The sequence below is a fragment of the Perissodus microlepis genome, chromosome 13 (assembly GCF_051167445.1).
Source record: "Perissodus microlepis isolate ML-2025 ecotype Zambia chromosome 13, ASM5116744v1, whole genome shotgun sequence".
NCBI lineage: Eukaryota > Metazoa > Chordata > Actinopteri > Cichliformes > Cichlidae > Perissodus > Perissodus microlepis.
In genome coordinates, this window is record NC_140473.1 from 17878771 (window position 1) to 17895723 (window position 16953).

The following is a 16953-nucleotide window of genomic DNA, read 5'->3' on the forward strand; positions in this document are numbered from 1 at the left end:
CAGCTCGTGGCCATAGGTGAGGGTAGGGACGTAGATCGACCGGTAAATTGAGAGCTTCGCTTTTACACTCAGCTCCCTCTTCACCACGACGGACCGGTGCAGCGTCCACATTACTGCAGCCGCAGCCCCAATCCGTCTGTCGATCTCCGGCTCCCTTCTCCCATCACTCACGAACAAGACCCCGAGATACTTGAACTCCTCCACTTGGGACAGGAACTCATCCCCGACCCGGAGTGGGCACTCCACCCTTTTCCGGCTGAGAACCATGGCCTCAGATTTGGAGGTGCTGATCCTCATTCCCGCTGCTTCACACTCGGCTGCGAACCGTTCCAATGCGAGCTGGAGGCCCTCACCCGATGAAGCCAACAGAACCACATCATCCGCAAAAATCAGAGATGAGATTCTGAGGCCACCAAAGCGAAAGCCCTCCGCCACTTGGCTGCGCCTAGAAATCCTGCCCATAAAAATTATGAACAGAACCGGAGACAAAGGGCAGCCCTGGCGGAGCCCATCACCCACCGGGAACGAGTCCGACTTATTGCCGGCAATGCGAACCAAGTTCTTGCAACGGTTGTATAGGGATCGAATGGCCCGTAGCAATGGGCCAGACACCCCATACTCCCGCAACACCTCCCACAGGACACCCCGAGGGACACAGTCGAATGCCTTCTCCAAGTCCACAAAACACATGTAGACTGGTTGGGCAAACTCCCATGCACCCTCAAGTATCCTCGAGAGGATAAAGAGCTGGTCCAGTGTTCCGCGACCAGGACGAAAACCGCATTGTTCCTCCTGTATCCGAGGTTCGACTAGCGGACGAACTCTCCTTTCCAGCACCCTGGCATAGACTTTCCCAGGGAGGCTGAGGAGTGTGATCCCCCTGTAGTTGGAACACACCCTCCGGTCCCCCTTCTTAAAGATGGGGACCACCACCCCGGTCTGCCAGTCCAGGGGTACTGCCCCTGATCTCCACGCAACATTGCAGAGGCGTGTCAACCAGGACAGCCCAACAACGTCCAGAGCCTTCAGGAACTCGGGGCGGACCTCATCAACACCAGGGGCTCTGCCACCAAGGAGTTGTTTAACTGCCTCAGTGACCTCGCCCCTGGAAATTGGCAGGTCATTCCCCTCATCCCCAGACTCTGCTTCCTCCTCGGAAGACGTGTCAGTGGGATTAAGGAGGTCCTCGAAGTATTCCTTCCACCGCCTGACAATTTTCTCAGTCGACGTCAGCAGCGCTCCGACAGCACTATACACAGTGCAGGTAGAGCACCGCTTTCCCCTCCTGAGACGCCTGACGGTTTGCCAGAATCTCTTCGAGGCAGTCCGAAAGTCTTTTTCCATGGCCTCTCCGAACTCCTCCCACACCCGAGTTTTTGCTTCAGCCACTGCCCGAGCCGCATTCCGCTTGGCCTGTCGATACCTGTCGGCTGCCTCCGGAGTCCCACAGGCTAACCAAGCCCGATAGGACTCCCTCTTCAGCCTGGTGGCTCCCTTCACCTCTGGTGTCCACCATTTGGTTCGGGGATTACCACCACGGCAGGCACCAACCACCTTGCGGCCGCAGCTCAATGCAGCAGCTTCGGCAATGGAGACGCTGAACATGGTCCATTCGGACTCAATGTCCCCAGTCTCCCTCGGAATGCTGTTGAAGCTCTGCCGGAGGTGTGCGTTGAAGATCTCGCGGACTGGGGCCTCTGCTAGACGTTCCCAGCACACCCTCACTACGCGTTTAGGTGCACCAGGTCTGTCCAGCGTCCTCCCCCGCCACCTGATCCAACTCACCACCAGGTGGTGATCAGTTGACAGCTCAGCCCCTCTCTTTACCCGAGTGTCCAGAACATATGGTCGCAGGTCTGGTGATACAATTACAAAATCGATCATCGACCTACGGCCTAGAGCGTCCTGGTGCCACGTGCACTTATGGACACTCTTATGTTCGAACAGGGTGTTCGTTATGGCCAAACTGTGATTAGCACAGAAGTCCAATAACAAAGCACCGCTCGGGTTCAGATCAGGGAGGCCGTTCCTCCCAATCACGCCCCTCCAGGTCTCACTGTCGTTACCCACGTGAGCATTGAAGTCTCCCAGCAGGACAACAGAGTCTCCAGGTGGAGCACCTTCCAGCACCCCCCCCCCCAGGGACTCTAAGAAGGCTGGGTACTCCGAACTGCCACTCGGCGCATAAGCGCAGATGACAGTCAGGACCCGTTCCCCGACCCTAAGGCGCAGAGAACAAACCCTCTCATCCACCGGGAAAAACCCCAACGTACCGGCAGCAAGCCGAGGGGATATTAGAATACCCACCCCAGCCCGCCGCCTCTCACCAGGGGCAACTCCAGACTGAGACAGAGTCCAGCCCCTCTCCAGGAGACTGGTTCCAGAGCCCAAGCCATGCGTAGAGGTGAGCCCGACTATATCTAGCCGGTACCTCTCAACCTCACGCACTAAGTCAGGCTCCTTCCCCACCAGAGAGGTGACATTCCATGTCCCTATTGCCAGTCTTAGCAGCCGGGGGTCAGTCCGCCAGGGCCTCCGCTCCTGGCCGCCACCCGGCACACAATGCACCCGACCCCTATGGCGCCTCCTGTGGGTGGTGGGCCTGCGGGAGGATGGGCCCATGTCTCCTCTTCGGGCTGTGCCAGGCCGGGCCCCATGGACTAAGGCCCGGCCACCAGACGCTCGCCCTCGGGCACCCTCCCCGGGCCTGGCTCCAGGGCGGGGCCCCGGTAACCCTATCCCGGGCAGGGTAAACTGTTCCCTCGATGTTCTTTTCATAAGGGTCTTCTGAATCACTCTTTGTCTGGTCCCTCACCCAGGACCAATTTGCCATGGGAGACCCTACCAGGGGGCAAAAGCCCCCAGACAACATAGCCCCTGGGATCCCTGGGACACACAAACCCCTCCACCACGATAAGGATTCAAGGAGGAGTATCGTAACAAAAACATTTCTGCTCTGAACTGGAAGAAAAAACCCTGAGTAGAAGCTCACATCAAGAAAATAGCTCCTCGGTTCACAGTAGCATCGCTCTGCTAACATGCTAACAGCACATTTGAGCTACTCACCCCCTCCCTCCTGTGCTGAATCATAGAGCGAACGAATCACTCACTCGCTCACCCCCTCCTTCCTGTGCTGAATCATAGAGCGAACGAATCACTCACTCGCTCACCCCCTCCCTCCTGTGCTGAATCATTGAGCGAACAAATCACTCACTCACTCACCCCCTCCCTCTGGGGTCACAGCTTCTTCTTCTTCTTGGTTGGCAACCAATGTTAAGGCGCATTACCGCCCCCTGGCTCACAGCTCAGTGGACATTTAGATGAGAAAATATATATTTAACACATTTAAGGAAGATACTAATAAAAGAAAAAATAAAAATATATTAAAATAAAATAAAAATAAATAAATGTTTATTAAGCAATTTTGATAGGAAATTGCTTAATTTTAGAAATGTTTTTGCTCTTTTTTGCTCTATAAAATAGTTGTTTTCTTTTAGAATCATTCATCTTAGCAGTAGGATTTACATGAAAAGAGAAACAAATTAAGTTTGAGTGAAAATGTACATTTTTTGCACTCTCTGGTCGACTGACTCAGTGAATCAAATGACTCAAAAAACCCGATTCACTTTGGTGAGTGACTCATTAAAACTCGATTCAGTAAAAAGAATCAAATTTACCATCACTAACCCGTATCCACCTTGCACTAGTGATGTGCGGATCGATCCTGAAATATCGATTCCTCCAATACCAATCATTTATGTTCTAGAATCGATTCTCACATTAAAATATCAATATTTTAGTAATTTAGGGTAAATTTATAGTTTATCATTAACAGGAACACAGTGGAAAGAAACTAGAACATTCGGATTGTCTACATTCAAAGGAACTACTTCCTCTTCCGCCTTTCATAATTATGTGCGAAATACGGCTGTATAAATGTCTCGCAGCCGCTGGCGTGTGCACTCACAACAATGGCTGAGCATAATTGGAGTCATGTGTGGACGTATTTTACCTCCACAAACAGCTGAGACGTGGTTTGCGATACATGTGGCAAAAAAGTGCTCCAAGAGTGAGGTGTTGTGGCCATACTTGCCAACCTTGAGACCTCAGAATTAGGGAGATATTCAAAAGGGCTGTTAGGGTGGGGGGGTGATAAATAAATTTTACAGGGTTTATTTATCGGATAAAATACATTAAATGTCACCGTTATTATTGGCCGGCCTGGAAACAGCGGGGGTGTCCAAATTCAGAGGCTGCTTCCACCTGAGGACCCGGCCTTCGCGGTCTAAAGAAAGCCGGGTAGTACGTCACAAGCTCCCTCGGTGGAGTGAAATGCTGCCGTCTGCTCCTTGCTATCTAAAATATAACAGGGCGCTGACGTAAACTCTTGACCGTCTCACACTTCTGTTTAATCAGTTTTCTGTTTGACGTTTATTCAGCTGTGTGAAAACCCCAGGAACCCACCGGATGGATTAATAAAGTTACATTTAATTTAATCTAATCTAATAACTTTAATCTCAGCCAAACCGATTTACCCACGAACAAATAAAACACTGAAAAAGCCAAACAATAACATTTTTAAGTTATCAAAGTGACTTATATATCATGTTTAACCCGAGTAGCGAAAGACCGCGGGGGTTTGAAAACGATGTGTCGGTCGGCTCAGATATTTGAAGTTTACACAGCTACATCCTCGCCTGAAAATATGTTAAAAGTTTTTTTGCGACCCAGAAAGAGAAATAAGAGTAATATTAAAACTAAGCAGCTGCCGTCATTGTTGGAAACTGGAATTGGCTGGGCCGCGCTATGAATTCTGCATATGGTTTTTCAATTTTGTTGCCTGGGTGGAAAATCGGGAGAAATTTGGGATTCTCCCAGAAAAATCAGGAGGGTTGGCATGTATGGTTGTGGCAACATCATTAACCTTGTCAAACACCTCAGAGTAAATCATATCACAGAATATGACGAGCATATGTTGAGATGAACTGAAGAGGAAGACAGGGACAGGTGACGTCTCTCACGGAGTCCTTTAGTGCTGCAGGCAGGCAAGGTGTTCAAATAGCGCACAACTTCAGTTTTTTTTATTTCTATATGATGATCTCTGCATTATTAAGTGATAAGAACAAGAAATCTGAAGTCCTGTAATCATTATGACGCTATAATTTGAGATACAATAAATCAGCGGTCCCCAACCCCCGGGCCTCGGACCGGTACCGGTCCGTGAGTCGTTTGGTACCGGGCCGCAAGAGTTGAGGCTCAGGTGTGAAATGTATAGTTTTCAGGGTTTTTATCGGTTTTCAGCGTTATTTTGTTATCGTTTTTATCGTTTACTCGGTTTTCCTGGGTCTTTTCACGTGTGTTATGAATATATATTTTTTTTTCCGGTACCGGTACTAGTTTTATTTTGTTGTATTTATCCGCGACACCTTAAAGGCCGGTCCGTGAAAATATTGTCGGGCATAAACCGGTCCGTGGCGCAAAAAAGGTTGGGGACCGCTGCAATAAATAAAATGAGTTTTTGTACAAAGTATCGGTATCGGATCAGTATCGTCGATACCACCCTGAATATTACTTGGTATCGGATCGGAAAGGAAATCAGTGGTATCGCACATCACTATTACTTGGTATCGGATCGGAAAGGAAATCAGTGGTATCGCACATCACTACCTTATCCCCTTCTTCCCTCCTTCTCCCCCTTCATATCTCCACCCCACCCGTATCCTCCCTGCACCTCCCTCTTCCCTTCGATTACCCCTCCTTCCCTCATTCTCTCCTCTATTTGCCATCTCCATCAACAGGTCTTTCTACGTGAAGATCTGTTTTCTACGGTGGCCCCTACAGAAATAGCACGTACAAACTCCAAAACACGTACAAAACTCCAAAACACATGCAAACTCCAAAATAGGTACAAAATTCAAAACACATGCAAACTCCAAAACACGTGCAAACTCCAAAACACAACGGAAGTGCTCCAGGACGCTAGGGGCAGTGTTGAGCTTTTGTTACCTAGTGCTACACAAGCCAGGAAGTACCAACGACCGGATTTGGTTTGTGGTAGTAACAGGTAAATGAACATTTTTTTTTAAAATGATTTTAATATATATGAGTGTGGTTGTTCTATCCTTGCAGGTCTTTTCCGCAGGTATCCAACTCCATGTGTTTGCAACAAACTTGCCTGTTTATTTTGCAAATCGAGCTCAACAATGCCCCTAGAGTTTGCATGTGTTTTGGAGTTTGCATGTGCTTCGGAGCTCGTACGTGCTTTGGAGTTTGTACGTGCTTTGCAATTTGTACGTGCTTTGGAGTTTGTTTGTGCTTTGGAATTTGTAAGTGTTTTGGAGTTTGCACGTGCTTTGCAGTTTGTAAGTGTTTTGAAATTTGTACGTGCTTTGCAGTTTGTAAGTGTTTTGGAGTTTGTACGTGCTTTGGAGTTTGTACGTGTTTTGCAGTTTGTAAGTGTTTTGGAGTTTGTACGTGCTTTGCAGTTTGTACGTGCTTTGTCTCTAGGGGCCACTGTAGTTTTCTCGGTGTCATAATAAAAAATAAAGTTGAACATCACAGAACTAAATAAGCATTTGTTTTTATGAGAAAGCACAATTATACAACCTGTTTCCTTATACACCAAAAACCAGTGGATAAACAGACTGATGAAAAGGTAAGAAAACTTGTTAAATATGACCGACTTTGACTCCCCTTGAAACCTGATAACCTGAGTTCTCAGCTTTCAGGGGGTAGAAATTCTGCCACCTTTTGGAGAATTATGATGGTGTACATTGTAGACCCCTCAGCTGTGCATGAAATCACTGAAAAATATACTGTCACACCACACAAAAATGAGAGTCTGGCTTTAGCTGTGTGCTTCTATCTATAAATTAGCCTTCTTGTTATTTTAATGATCATAAATTGTTTAAATTGCATTAATTTTATCAGAGAATTTGGGCTGCTGTTTAAACTACACATACCAGAGAGCTGATACAGCAAGACCAGTGAAAACTTTTAGTATAATAAATTAAATAAAGTAAGGACTTCTGGGAAGTGGACACCTTCCCTGGCCCGTCAGCTTTTAGCCAATCCTGCGTGGTCTTCCTCCGACACCCAGGAGTCTTTCACCACAAACACTGCCCCTCCTTTTTCATGGGTAGCTTAGAAGTAGGGGTGGGTTTTGATGATCGATTTATCGATTCAAATCGATTCTGACTTGGATAATGTGATATCGATTCATTAAAATCCTGAATTGATTTTTAAATATGAATTTATTTTGCCCGAAATGCCAGAATCTCAGGTTAAACCTCACAAAATTTCTACAACCACCAAACAGCTAAAACAGTAAATGAGAGCAGATACACAGATTCTGCACAAAGAGGTAAACACAAAATGCGGACCCAACGCATCCGAATCAGTGAGATTTTCTCACCCGACGGCACATACGCGGACGCGGCGTCGGGGCTGAAAGCCGACAGCTCACTGATTTTGAAGTGTCGGCGGGCGCTTTGTGTTTACGTCCTTTTTGTGCTAGATTCTGAAGCTGCAGGTTTTATCTCTCTCCAAACAATATTGACTGAACCAGCAGCCAAAGACGATCCAAACTACGCTTCACATTTCGCTTCACATAAACATCGTCACGAATTTCCTCTGACTTTTGCTGTTTTGCTTCCACCACGATAAAATCACACTTCATGTAGAGCTCTCTCTTTCTCTCTCAGGAATAGTTTCCCATCTAAAAAGTTTTTTGCATTATTCGCTTATTTATTACCCACCAGTCTACGGTGTCGGCTGCTGTTTTTTTTTTTTTTTTTTACTTCCGACAAGAAAGCCTGATTTCTGCTGTTCAATACTGAAAAAAAAAATGTAAACTTTTTAAAATTATGAAAAATTTCAAAATGCTTAGCTGTGTCTCTAATCAAACCTCTGTAACTTTGCTCTGCTTCACTTTGTTTTTGACTGCACAATATTTTTAAGGTCATCTGCTATAAAATCCCAGACCAGGAAAACTGCCTGCATGTTTTTCTGTGTTTTATCCTCAGTTACTTTGACACAAAGGAATCTGCTGTGATGCTTACACCTTTGATAAAGTCTCACAAGTGTCAGTTTTCTTTTTATAGATATAAAAATATCGATATGTACTGATAAGTGATCAGAATTATAATATTTCTGACTGTCTGAGGCAAAATTTCCCCGATTTGAATCGAATCGTGGATCGAATCGATTCGGGACCTTGTGAACCAGAATTGAATCTATTTTTTAAATCAGTGACGATACCCAGCCCTACCTACCCTACCCTGCCCACCCTACTTAGAAGCTCCTATCAGCCCCTGCAATCAGTTTATATCTGGGCAAAAAGTGTCATTGGCATCAAAAATTAGTTTTTTAAGAGAAATCTAGCCAAGAGGACAGCAGAAATTATAAGAAATGTAACACCACAGTCCTGTAAACTCGTTTGAAGTGACTAAAAAGGACTGGATTGATGACAATATGGATACAAATAGGCGGAGCCATAAAGATACATTTGTTTAATTTAAACATAACCCCTTCATAAATCTCAACTGCATAGCATAATGCTCTATTTTTTTTTTTTTTTGAAATCAAATACTTTCCTGAAATGTATGGCTTGTTTGTTTTACTGCATTATAGCACACGTACCAGTGACATGTCACAGAAGTACAGGTTTTTATATTGGGAATCATGGAGACATAGATTTTTATGCTGTTACTGAGACTTTGCTGACTGTAGTTATGCTGTAACCCCTGCAACAAGAACAAATAACTTTTTAATGTATGTAATTTATTTTAATGATTGTATAATCTGCTGATGTTAGCCTTTGAAACAGGATGTATTTAAACAACTCATGTGACAGATCTTCAAGTACATTAAAGAGAAAAAGAAAAACAATAAGTAGCCATGCCTGTGTGTGGACAACCACATGAACCGCTGTCAAGTCTGGCTCTATTTTGAAATGTATGCAAAATCCAACACTAAAAACGTGCCTTGCTACTAGTTCCTTGTGGTCTTATTTTTAGTTGTTTTTATAAATTGTTGTAGGTTAGAACCAAGCATCTACATCATTTAGAAGCTAGATAAACAAAGTACAACAAATACAAATGTTGATGCTTAGAGCAAAAGGACAGGTCTATGCTTCTTGTTTTAGTTTAACAGACCAAAGAGCAGACACAAAGGGACAAAGAACTTGACTTGAGTGTTAAAGAGAAAACAAGCCTTTATTACAGCTGATTACAAGAAACAAAACAAGGCAACATGAGCCGTAGCGAAAACTAGGGATGGGTATTGATAAGATTTTCACGATCCCGATTCCATTTTCGATTGTTTAACGATTCGATTCTTTATCGATTCTTTTTTAAAAAAGGAGAACACTAAGGTCGATTAGCTTAGAACTTTGCTTTATATCTTCTCTTTGAACAAGATGGAAATTTAGGAGTAACATGGCCTTACAAACCCAACAGTGAGATCTTAAGAGATCCAGCCTATGGCTCTTCAATGGGGTGTCACAGGGTCCACAGGAAAAAAAACTGTAAATGTAAAGCAATAAAATAAATATTCTTCTGTAGCAATAACAAAGTATAACATAAATTATTATGTAGCAATTACACAAGAATATCCAGTAATGTCCCTGCCTACAATTAAACGCATTCACTTACCGAAAATCGGGGGCATCCGCTGTGGCAAATGGGTGCAAGCCTTTGACCACAAACTTAGTCACTGCTCGGTGACATTCGTCTATCCTGGCCTGAAAGGAAACGCTAACGGTAGACTGCAGCGACAACTGCCAGCATCTGAGGCAGCCAGATTCTGCCTGTCTCTCTCATCATGGTCACCTAAATGCACAGTAATGGCAGGTTTTGTAACAAGGCAGATCGCGCTAACATAATATGCACTGTTAGTTGATTATTTACCTGCTGCATTAACGGGAGAGGACGTGCAAACGTTACCGCTGCTGCTGGGTTGAGATTCACGAGTCCGGAGCGGAATTAAAAACACAACATTCATTTAAGGTTATCGTGTGTTTCGTGAGCAAATGCTTTTGCATATTCGTAGTGTTTCCTTCCTTAAATGAAATATCTACTTTGCAAGTATTGCAAGTTGCCCTGTTGTCATCCGTTCTCGTAAAGTATAACCAAACTTTTGAGCGTTTGAGCCGCCATGTTTCCTGCCAGGTAAATGACGCTCCGCAACGTGGTGACGTCATTCAGGGCGACTGGAATCGATAAGGGAATCGTTTGCAAAAATGGCAAACAATTCCAAGGAACTGAAACAGTGAGAACCGGTTCTCAACAAGAACCGGGTTTCGATACCCATCCCTAGCGAAAACTAAACTAAATCCTAAACTGGGAACACTAGAACAGACTATGAACAACTATGAACATGATTTTGCACTGGGGCATGAGAGGAACTATGACATCAATAAACATGAACTAGAAACGTGAACATGCCCAGAACAAAAAATCATGAAAAAACCTTGACAAGACGAGATGGGTGGTAACACAGACGATCTGACGAAGACTGAAAGAACACACACAGACTAAAATACACATAGGGGAGTTTAGGGGAAGTGGAACACATGAGCAAACAGCTGACTCAATAGACCATAATAACACCACAGGAGAAGTGTAAACTGAGCACACAGAACATGGAAACAAGATTTTTTTCACAATAAAAAGGAAACATGATGTGATGCAGACATGATACTAACTTGACAGCATGAACCAACAAGGGAGACTAAAACACAAGGGGCGATGACACAAAAAAGGACCTGATGAACAACGGACTAAATACTGTGCAATTTAGGAGCTTTAAGATAACTAGATGAACTTAACATAAAGGAATGTCAATTCAAATCCTAACTAATAATACCAACAATAAGTACTAAATAAGAAGTAGAATATAAAAAAATCCACTAAACAAAATGAACACAAAATGCAGGGTCAAAGACCCAGCCTGTGACAACAACTTTGATTTTTGAACAACTCAATAGATTTTTTACAAAATCTTTGAAAAGATGAAGAAAATATTTGCTACATAACATGTTGATGGCATCAGATAACACATTACATCATTTGTCTCACAAGGACTCCAGTAACATAGGTACAGAGAAAGTTAAGATTGCAAAAATGTTTGAATGTCAAAGCATTTCAGTAGAGATTAGCTAATGTGCTGTATGTAACTTCTGTTTCTTTTCCTTCAGCCTGTTGGGGAATAGAAACAAATCTGACAATTAGGAAGAAAAAGCAAAGAAAAATGTGACCAAATTAAAAGGAAACAAAGGAAGTGAGAAACGGTGTGTGGTTGGTTTCAGGTCTTTTAATATTTACCCTTTTATTACGCTGTTTCTCAACAACAGAACTGTACACGAGTTCCGTGTCACTTTCAGCAAATGAACTCTGAAAAATGAAAAGTAGAAACTGAGCACTTTACACTTCTGCTGTGCTTTAAGTAAAAAAAAGAAGCCTACTTGTATTCCTAAGATAAACGTGTATTTGTACTATGTTAGGATTACCTCAGGTGATTTTTCCCACATTTCCATGACTGGAGCAGACTTTTCTGCTACTGTAGCACTCTCACTTTTGTAAGTGCAGGGTGTCAGTGTTGTTGACAAAATATCAGTATTTAAAAAAATTAAAAGAGATAAAGGTTTGACTTATCAGAAGCAAAATACAGCTTTTTGACTCATGATCTAATTTCTTCTGATAGCTGCCGTTGTATTTTTCAAGTTATAAAAACACACAAGAACAGTTTACCCTATGAGGATTGATTTTTCTCAGACATATTAGAAATGAATCTGTAATAGTTTACACATCTAATGTACTGTCAGATGACCGATATGTTTACTGAAAATTCTTAAATTTAATTGCTTGATACTGCTGTAGTTGGTTACCTTGGGTAAACGTTTTTTCTTGGTTCTAACTTCAGAGTATGTTACGTCCTCTCTAACCTGGATTGAAGAACATAACACAAGTAAAACATCAGTAAAATGTCATTATGAAAGTTTGCCCTGTGATGTACTTTTCCTATTTTTTTTTTAGTATCATGTACCAATACCCAGAAGGGGGAAAAACAGTCAGTATAACTTACCATTGCTGTGGCTGATGATTCTGCTTTGCTCTGTTCTAGTAAAATAAAACTGCTGTTATTAACTATGTGTACGATGCAGAATAACCTAAATATTCATTTCATTTGAAAGATTTCCTAGTAAATTTTCCACAGATCTAAATCAAAGTTCAGCGAGACTTACTGTGTCTGAGTATAAACCAGATGAACAGCACCACAATTACGATCACGATCAAAACACTCAGAGGGATGATGAGGATCTTTGGAGGAAATGAAGCTCTGCAACATGCAGTTCGAAAAAAGATAATTAGTTTTATTTAGTCAGTAAAAAAAAATAACAAAATAAAAAATCATTATACAGACTCCCTTAAAAAGTATAGTATTACTAAATGCTGCATATAAAAAAATAACAAAATCTGACCTGTGTTGTTTATTTTCTACTATTGTAAAATTATTCCATTGCTCCATTGTAGTAAATTTTCCATTTCCAGCAACAGTTTGAATAGTAATACTGGTAGTAGTAGGGGTGGTGGCTATAATTCAAAAAAGAACATCATCAGCGTCATCATCATCCGAGTACTGTAACAATGACTGTCTTAATATCTCTTAGAGTACTAACATTTACAATGGATGTGATTCACATACATGTAGAATTTATAATTTGCAGTACTTACTAGTGTTCTCAGTAACAGTTAAATATACTGGTATCTGAATGTCGCCTTCAGCACACCAATACCAGCCACTGTCCTTCGTCCTTAGTCCACTCATGGTCACTGTGAAAACGTTTGGTTCGCTAATATGAGCGGTCACTGTTGTTCCATCTATAGATCCAGATGATCCTGTCACACAGTTCCTGCCCAGCCTGCACCACTTCATTTCTCCAGAGTTACTGTGGTGACATCTGATGGTTATGTTTTCTCCAATATATCCTGTAATCCTCTGATGATCCACATAGAGACTGGGAGTACCTTCAGGTAAAATGAATACAAAAATGGAAACAATAGATTAATGAAAAATTAATGGGTAATTCTGACTTCATATTGATTCTCATTAGGTTTAAATGACAAATAAAAGCACCTTCAGTCACTGTTAAAAATATTCTAAGAAAAAACTCAAATTTTTTCAGAAAAAAAATTTGGAGTATAAAAATAGGCTCTTACCATTGGTAACTAACAGCTGAAAATACACTCCATTATCTAGTGCTGTATTCTCCAGTCCACACCAGTAATGAGTGTTTTGATTTGTCAGATGGTTTATAGTCACAGTGAAAATTTGCTCTTTTTTGTCATCAGAGATTAAATATTTTCCTGAAGGGTCTGCTTCATTTGTTTTCACTGCATATTTGCAGGATGTCCAAAAATATCCTTCACACAAGTACTTCACATGGTCTCTGTATTGGTAGTGATAGAAACATGGGATGGAGATAGATTTTCCAGCTTTTACTGAAACTTTACTGACTATAGTTGTGCTGTGAACTCCTGCAAAAAGAACAAAGTGTTTTGATGGTTATGTTTACTTAATACATTCTTTGTTTACTTATCTTGCACAACTATGTTGCACATGTAGAAACATTACAGTATTGTCAAGTATAAAACTGAATAATACAAAAAAAAAAAATAAATAACAGTCATTAATTTTTTCATCTGCTGACATTAACCTTTGAAAAATGAGGTCACCAACCTGTTTGCACACTGAAGAGGAAAAGAACGATGAGATGAGCAGCCATGGCTGTGAGTGAGTGGAATTAGACACGGTCAAGTCTGCATCTATTTTTGAATTAATGCAACATGCAAATGCAACAATCCTTCCTTCCTCCTAATTCCTCTACTATCGGGTGTTATTTTTTATTTTTATCCTTTGCTGTAGAGTAGGTATAGAAATTACCACCGACAACATTTAAAAGCTTTTGTCAGTACGGGGACGCACGGATTCGCCCGTGTTGCGTGCTGACTAGACCCAAACGCGGCAAAGACCTGGCGATGGGTTGGAAGATGCACGCAGTTTAATTTAGTAACACCGAGAGCGCAAACCGCGGATTCGGACAGAAATCGGTGTTATGAACGGAGCGGGAACACGACCGGGATGGCAGAGTGCAAAGAGACACAGTACTTACGGAACCTACGGTGAAGGAAGGCTGACGATCAGAAGGTATCCGAGCTCCTGACACGAAAGTAACGACGTCTGAGCGAAGAACAGGTGGGTGGATCTTACTTTTAAAGTCAATCTCCGCGGTCTCCCGACCACTACTTGACAACTTTATGGACTCATTTACTTATTGCTACAAGAAAACATTAATATGCATTCCCATAATATTGAATAACCCTGACAGTACATGAGTGAAATTTAAAAACAAAAAAAAGGTAAACAAGTGCTGTGAGTTCTCATAAATCCTGAAACTAGAGGTCAGGATTATCCATTGATGTTGATGCTTTTGATGCTTCTTTATTTAATTTAAACCAGGCATCGTGTCAATGATGTTAAAGACAGCCAAACGTAACAAAGAACTGTGCAATAAAGCTGTATGCTTTTAAGAATAAAGCACAAGGGTTTTATAAAGTTGTTATATACAGGAGATTAAAATAGGCTACAAGATGATGTGAGCACACAACATGCTGCAGCAGTGAGTGACAAAGAGTCCAATAACATAGATACGGATAAAAAGGCAACTATAGGTTTAGTATTAAAAAAAATGTGTGGTGATTAGCTAAAGTGTGTTTCTGTGACCGTTTTTCACCCTGTTGTAGAACAGAACAAATATGACAATTGAGAAGGAAAAGCAACAAAAAGGTGATTAAATCACAATGGAAACATGACATACTAGGACAACAAGCAAATGAAGGAAACACAGGACGGAAGAAACAGTTTGACTTGTTTTTACTTCTTTTACTATTTGCCAATTTCATATCTTTTATGATTAAAACTTAACTGCACATGCTGTCCACATCACTGACTAAATGACCTGTATGTCAGAATAGAAATTGAATGCTTTACACTTTGAGGCATTTTAAATAGTTTTATTATTCTGCACTTTGGGGGGAAAGTGTGCTGGTATTTTTAAATACAAAGACATAGTTGTATTATATTGGGGATAACTGAGAATACTTTAAACCAGTTTATGTTATGTTACTTCCTCTTCCTGTCTCGAATGTGAAAATGTAAATTACAGAAAGCCTGATCTCATCACAACACATCACTAATGACTGTCCTAATATGTCAAATTTTTAATAGTCACACTGAAGGTTTTTTGGTGTTTGTCATCACACATTTTTATAATCATTAGTTTTGTCATCTGCTGGCAGTAGCTTGTGAAACATGAAGTATTTAAATGATTCCTGTGATGACCTTTGAGTACACTAAAGATGAGCAGAACAGTGAGGTGGGCAGGCATGTTTGTGAGTGAACAGAGAAACACTTGATTCTATTTCCTAATTTAAGTAAAGATGCAACACTTCCGCTTGAGAGCTCTGTTCTCATCTCCTTTTATAGATGTGCGGTGGAGAGTGTTCTATGCTCTATGCAAATGCAGGAAGAGGGCCACCTGTATCATGAAGGAGCCCACTCACCCAGCACGCTCACTCTGTGTCCCGCTCCTCTCAGGCAGGAGGCTGAGGAGCTTTAAATGCAAAACTACCAGACTGAGAAACAGCTTTATTTCAGAAGCTGTGAGACTTCTTAATGAATAATGGATAAGAACTGTTATTATAGCTCCTTAATCACTACTGACACTTACTGACATCGTCACCTTATCAATGCTGGTCATTATTCCCTTTTGCTGCTAAAGTATTTATACCTATACTCCATACTAGTACTCAGGTTGTTGCACTCTATTTATTTGTATTACTTTATTACTTCTTATTTGGTTTTATATTGTTATTGTTATTTTATTGTTATTTATTGTTTTCTGTTATTATTTTGTTTTAATCTGTTTTTTTTAAAAATTCTGTTTCTTTTCGCTCAGGAACCGTGTGTACGTAGTTTCGTTCTACCTCATGTAAACATGTGATGCGAATGACAATACAGCTTCCTTGAATCATTGAATCCTTGAACAAATATGGTTATGAAATAATTCAAGCATTTAAAGTGGATCATACAGGTGAGGTATCATCAAAATATACAGCAGACCTACAGTAAAACAGCCACTGTAGGCTTCAAAAAATAATAACACAACTCAAAAATATTTCATACATAAGATAGATGGATAATAACACGTATTTATAAAATGTTTCTCAGATGTATTATTATTTTTAATAAGTCACATTTGTTTTGAGTGATTGTTAACTGAATATTTTAAAATGTAGGTATTGACCTTTCAAATTTTTGTAATTCTTTTATGATAATTCTTCTTAATAAAAAGAACAAGTAGTCTGACTCACACTAAAATGGATTAAGACTCGGGTTTTTCCCCTTACTGTTTCACAAAGTGTTAAAAAGGGAATGTCCACAACTTAGACTTCTTTAATGGAGGATATATTATTAAAGCAATTTAGCCAGAGAAAAACAAGAACAGAATCAAATAATAATCACCTATTGTGACATCAAATTTACCTTACTGACAACAACCGATCCCCAGCTACACCTTATCATCCTTTCTCTATCTGACTTTTCCACATACGTAGTTTAAAACAATAAAATCACTTAATTACATTTTGTTCTCTTCTATGTCATTCTTAACATAAAAAATTCTGTTCCATATGAACAATCAGTCACAGATTAATACTGTATACTTCACATTAGCTCATTCTCACATGAACATCTATTTTCACATAATCTCTTGTTAATTCAAATACAGAGGAATATCATCATTTAAATGATATCGTCTTATTCGATATATATGAAAAACTTATACTTGATGATATTCTGATCAGTATGAAGCAATTAAGCAGAATTAACTGT

General features: G+C 41.1%; 1 protein-coding gene across 4 annotated transcripts; it reads right to left on the minus strand.

The window, feature by feature from the left end:
- Positions 1 to 9189: 9189 nt before the first annotated feature.
- On the minus strand, positions 9190 to 14226 carry LOC146375009 (polymeric immunoglobulin receptor-like). Of its 4 annotated transcripts, none has more exons than XR_014802092.1 (10): positions 13741 to 14226; positions 13221 to 13538; positions 12735 to 13028; positions 12482 to 12593; positions 12245 to 12339; positions 12085 to 12119; positions 11888 to 11944; positions 11325 to 11393; positions 9909 to 11198; positions 9190 to 9830 (listed from the first exon to the last, which is right to left on the minus strand). XR_014802092.1 is itself a non-coding variant. In XM_084949421.1 (9 exons), exons 1-9 carry the CDS (start codon positions 13784 to 13786, stop codon positions 11145 to 11147), a joined length of 1080 nt encoding a protein of 359 aa, XP_084805547.1. In that variant the 5' UTR covers positions 13787 to 14226; the 3' UTR covers positions 9190 to 11144. The 4 variants fall into 4 exon arrangements, 2 of the variants coding, with proteins under 2 accessions (XP_084805547.1, XP_084805545.1); XR_014802091.1 differs by having other exon boundaries at positions 9190 to 9524; positions 9654 to 11198; XM_084949421.1 differs by having other exon boundaries at positions 9190 to 11198.
- Positions 14227 to 16953: the final 2727 nt, after the last annotated feature.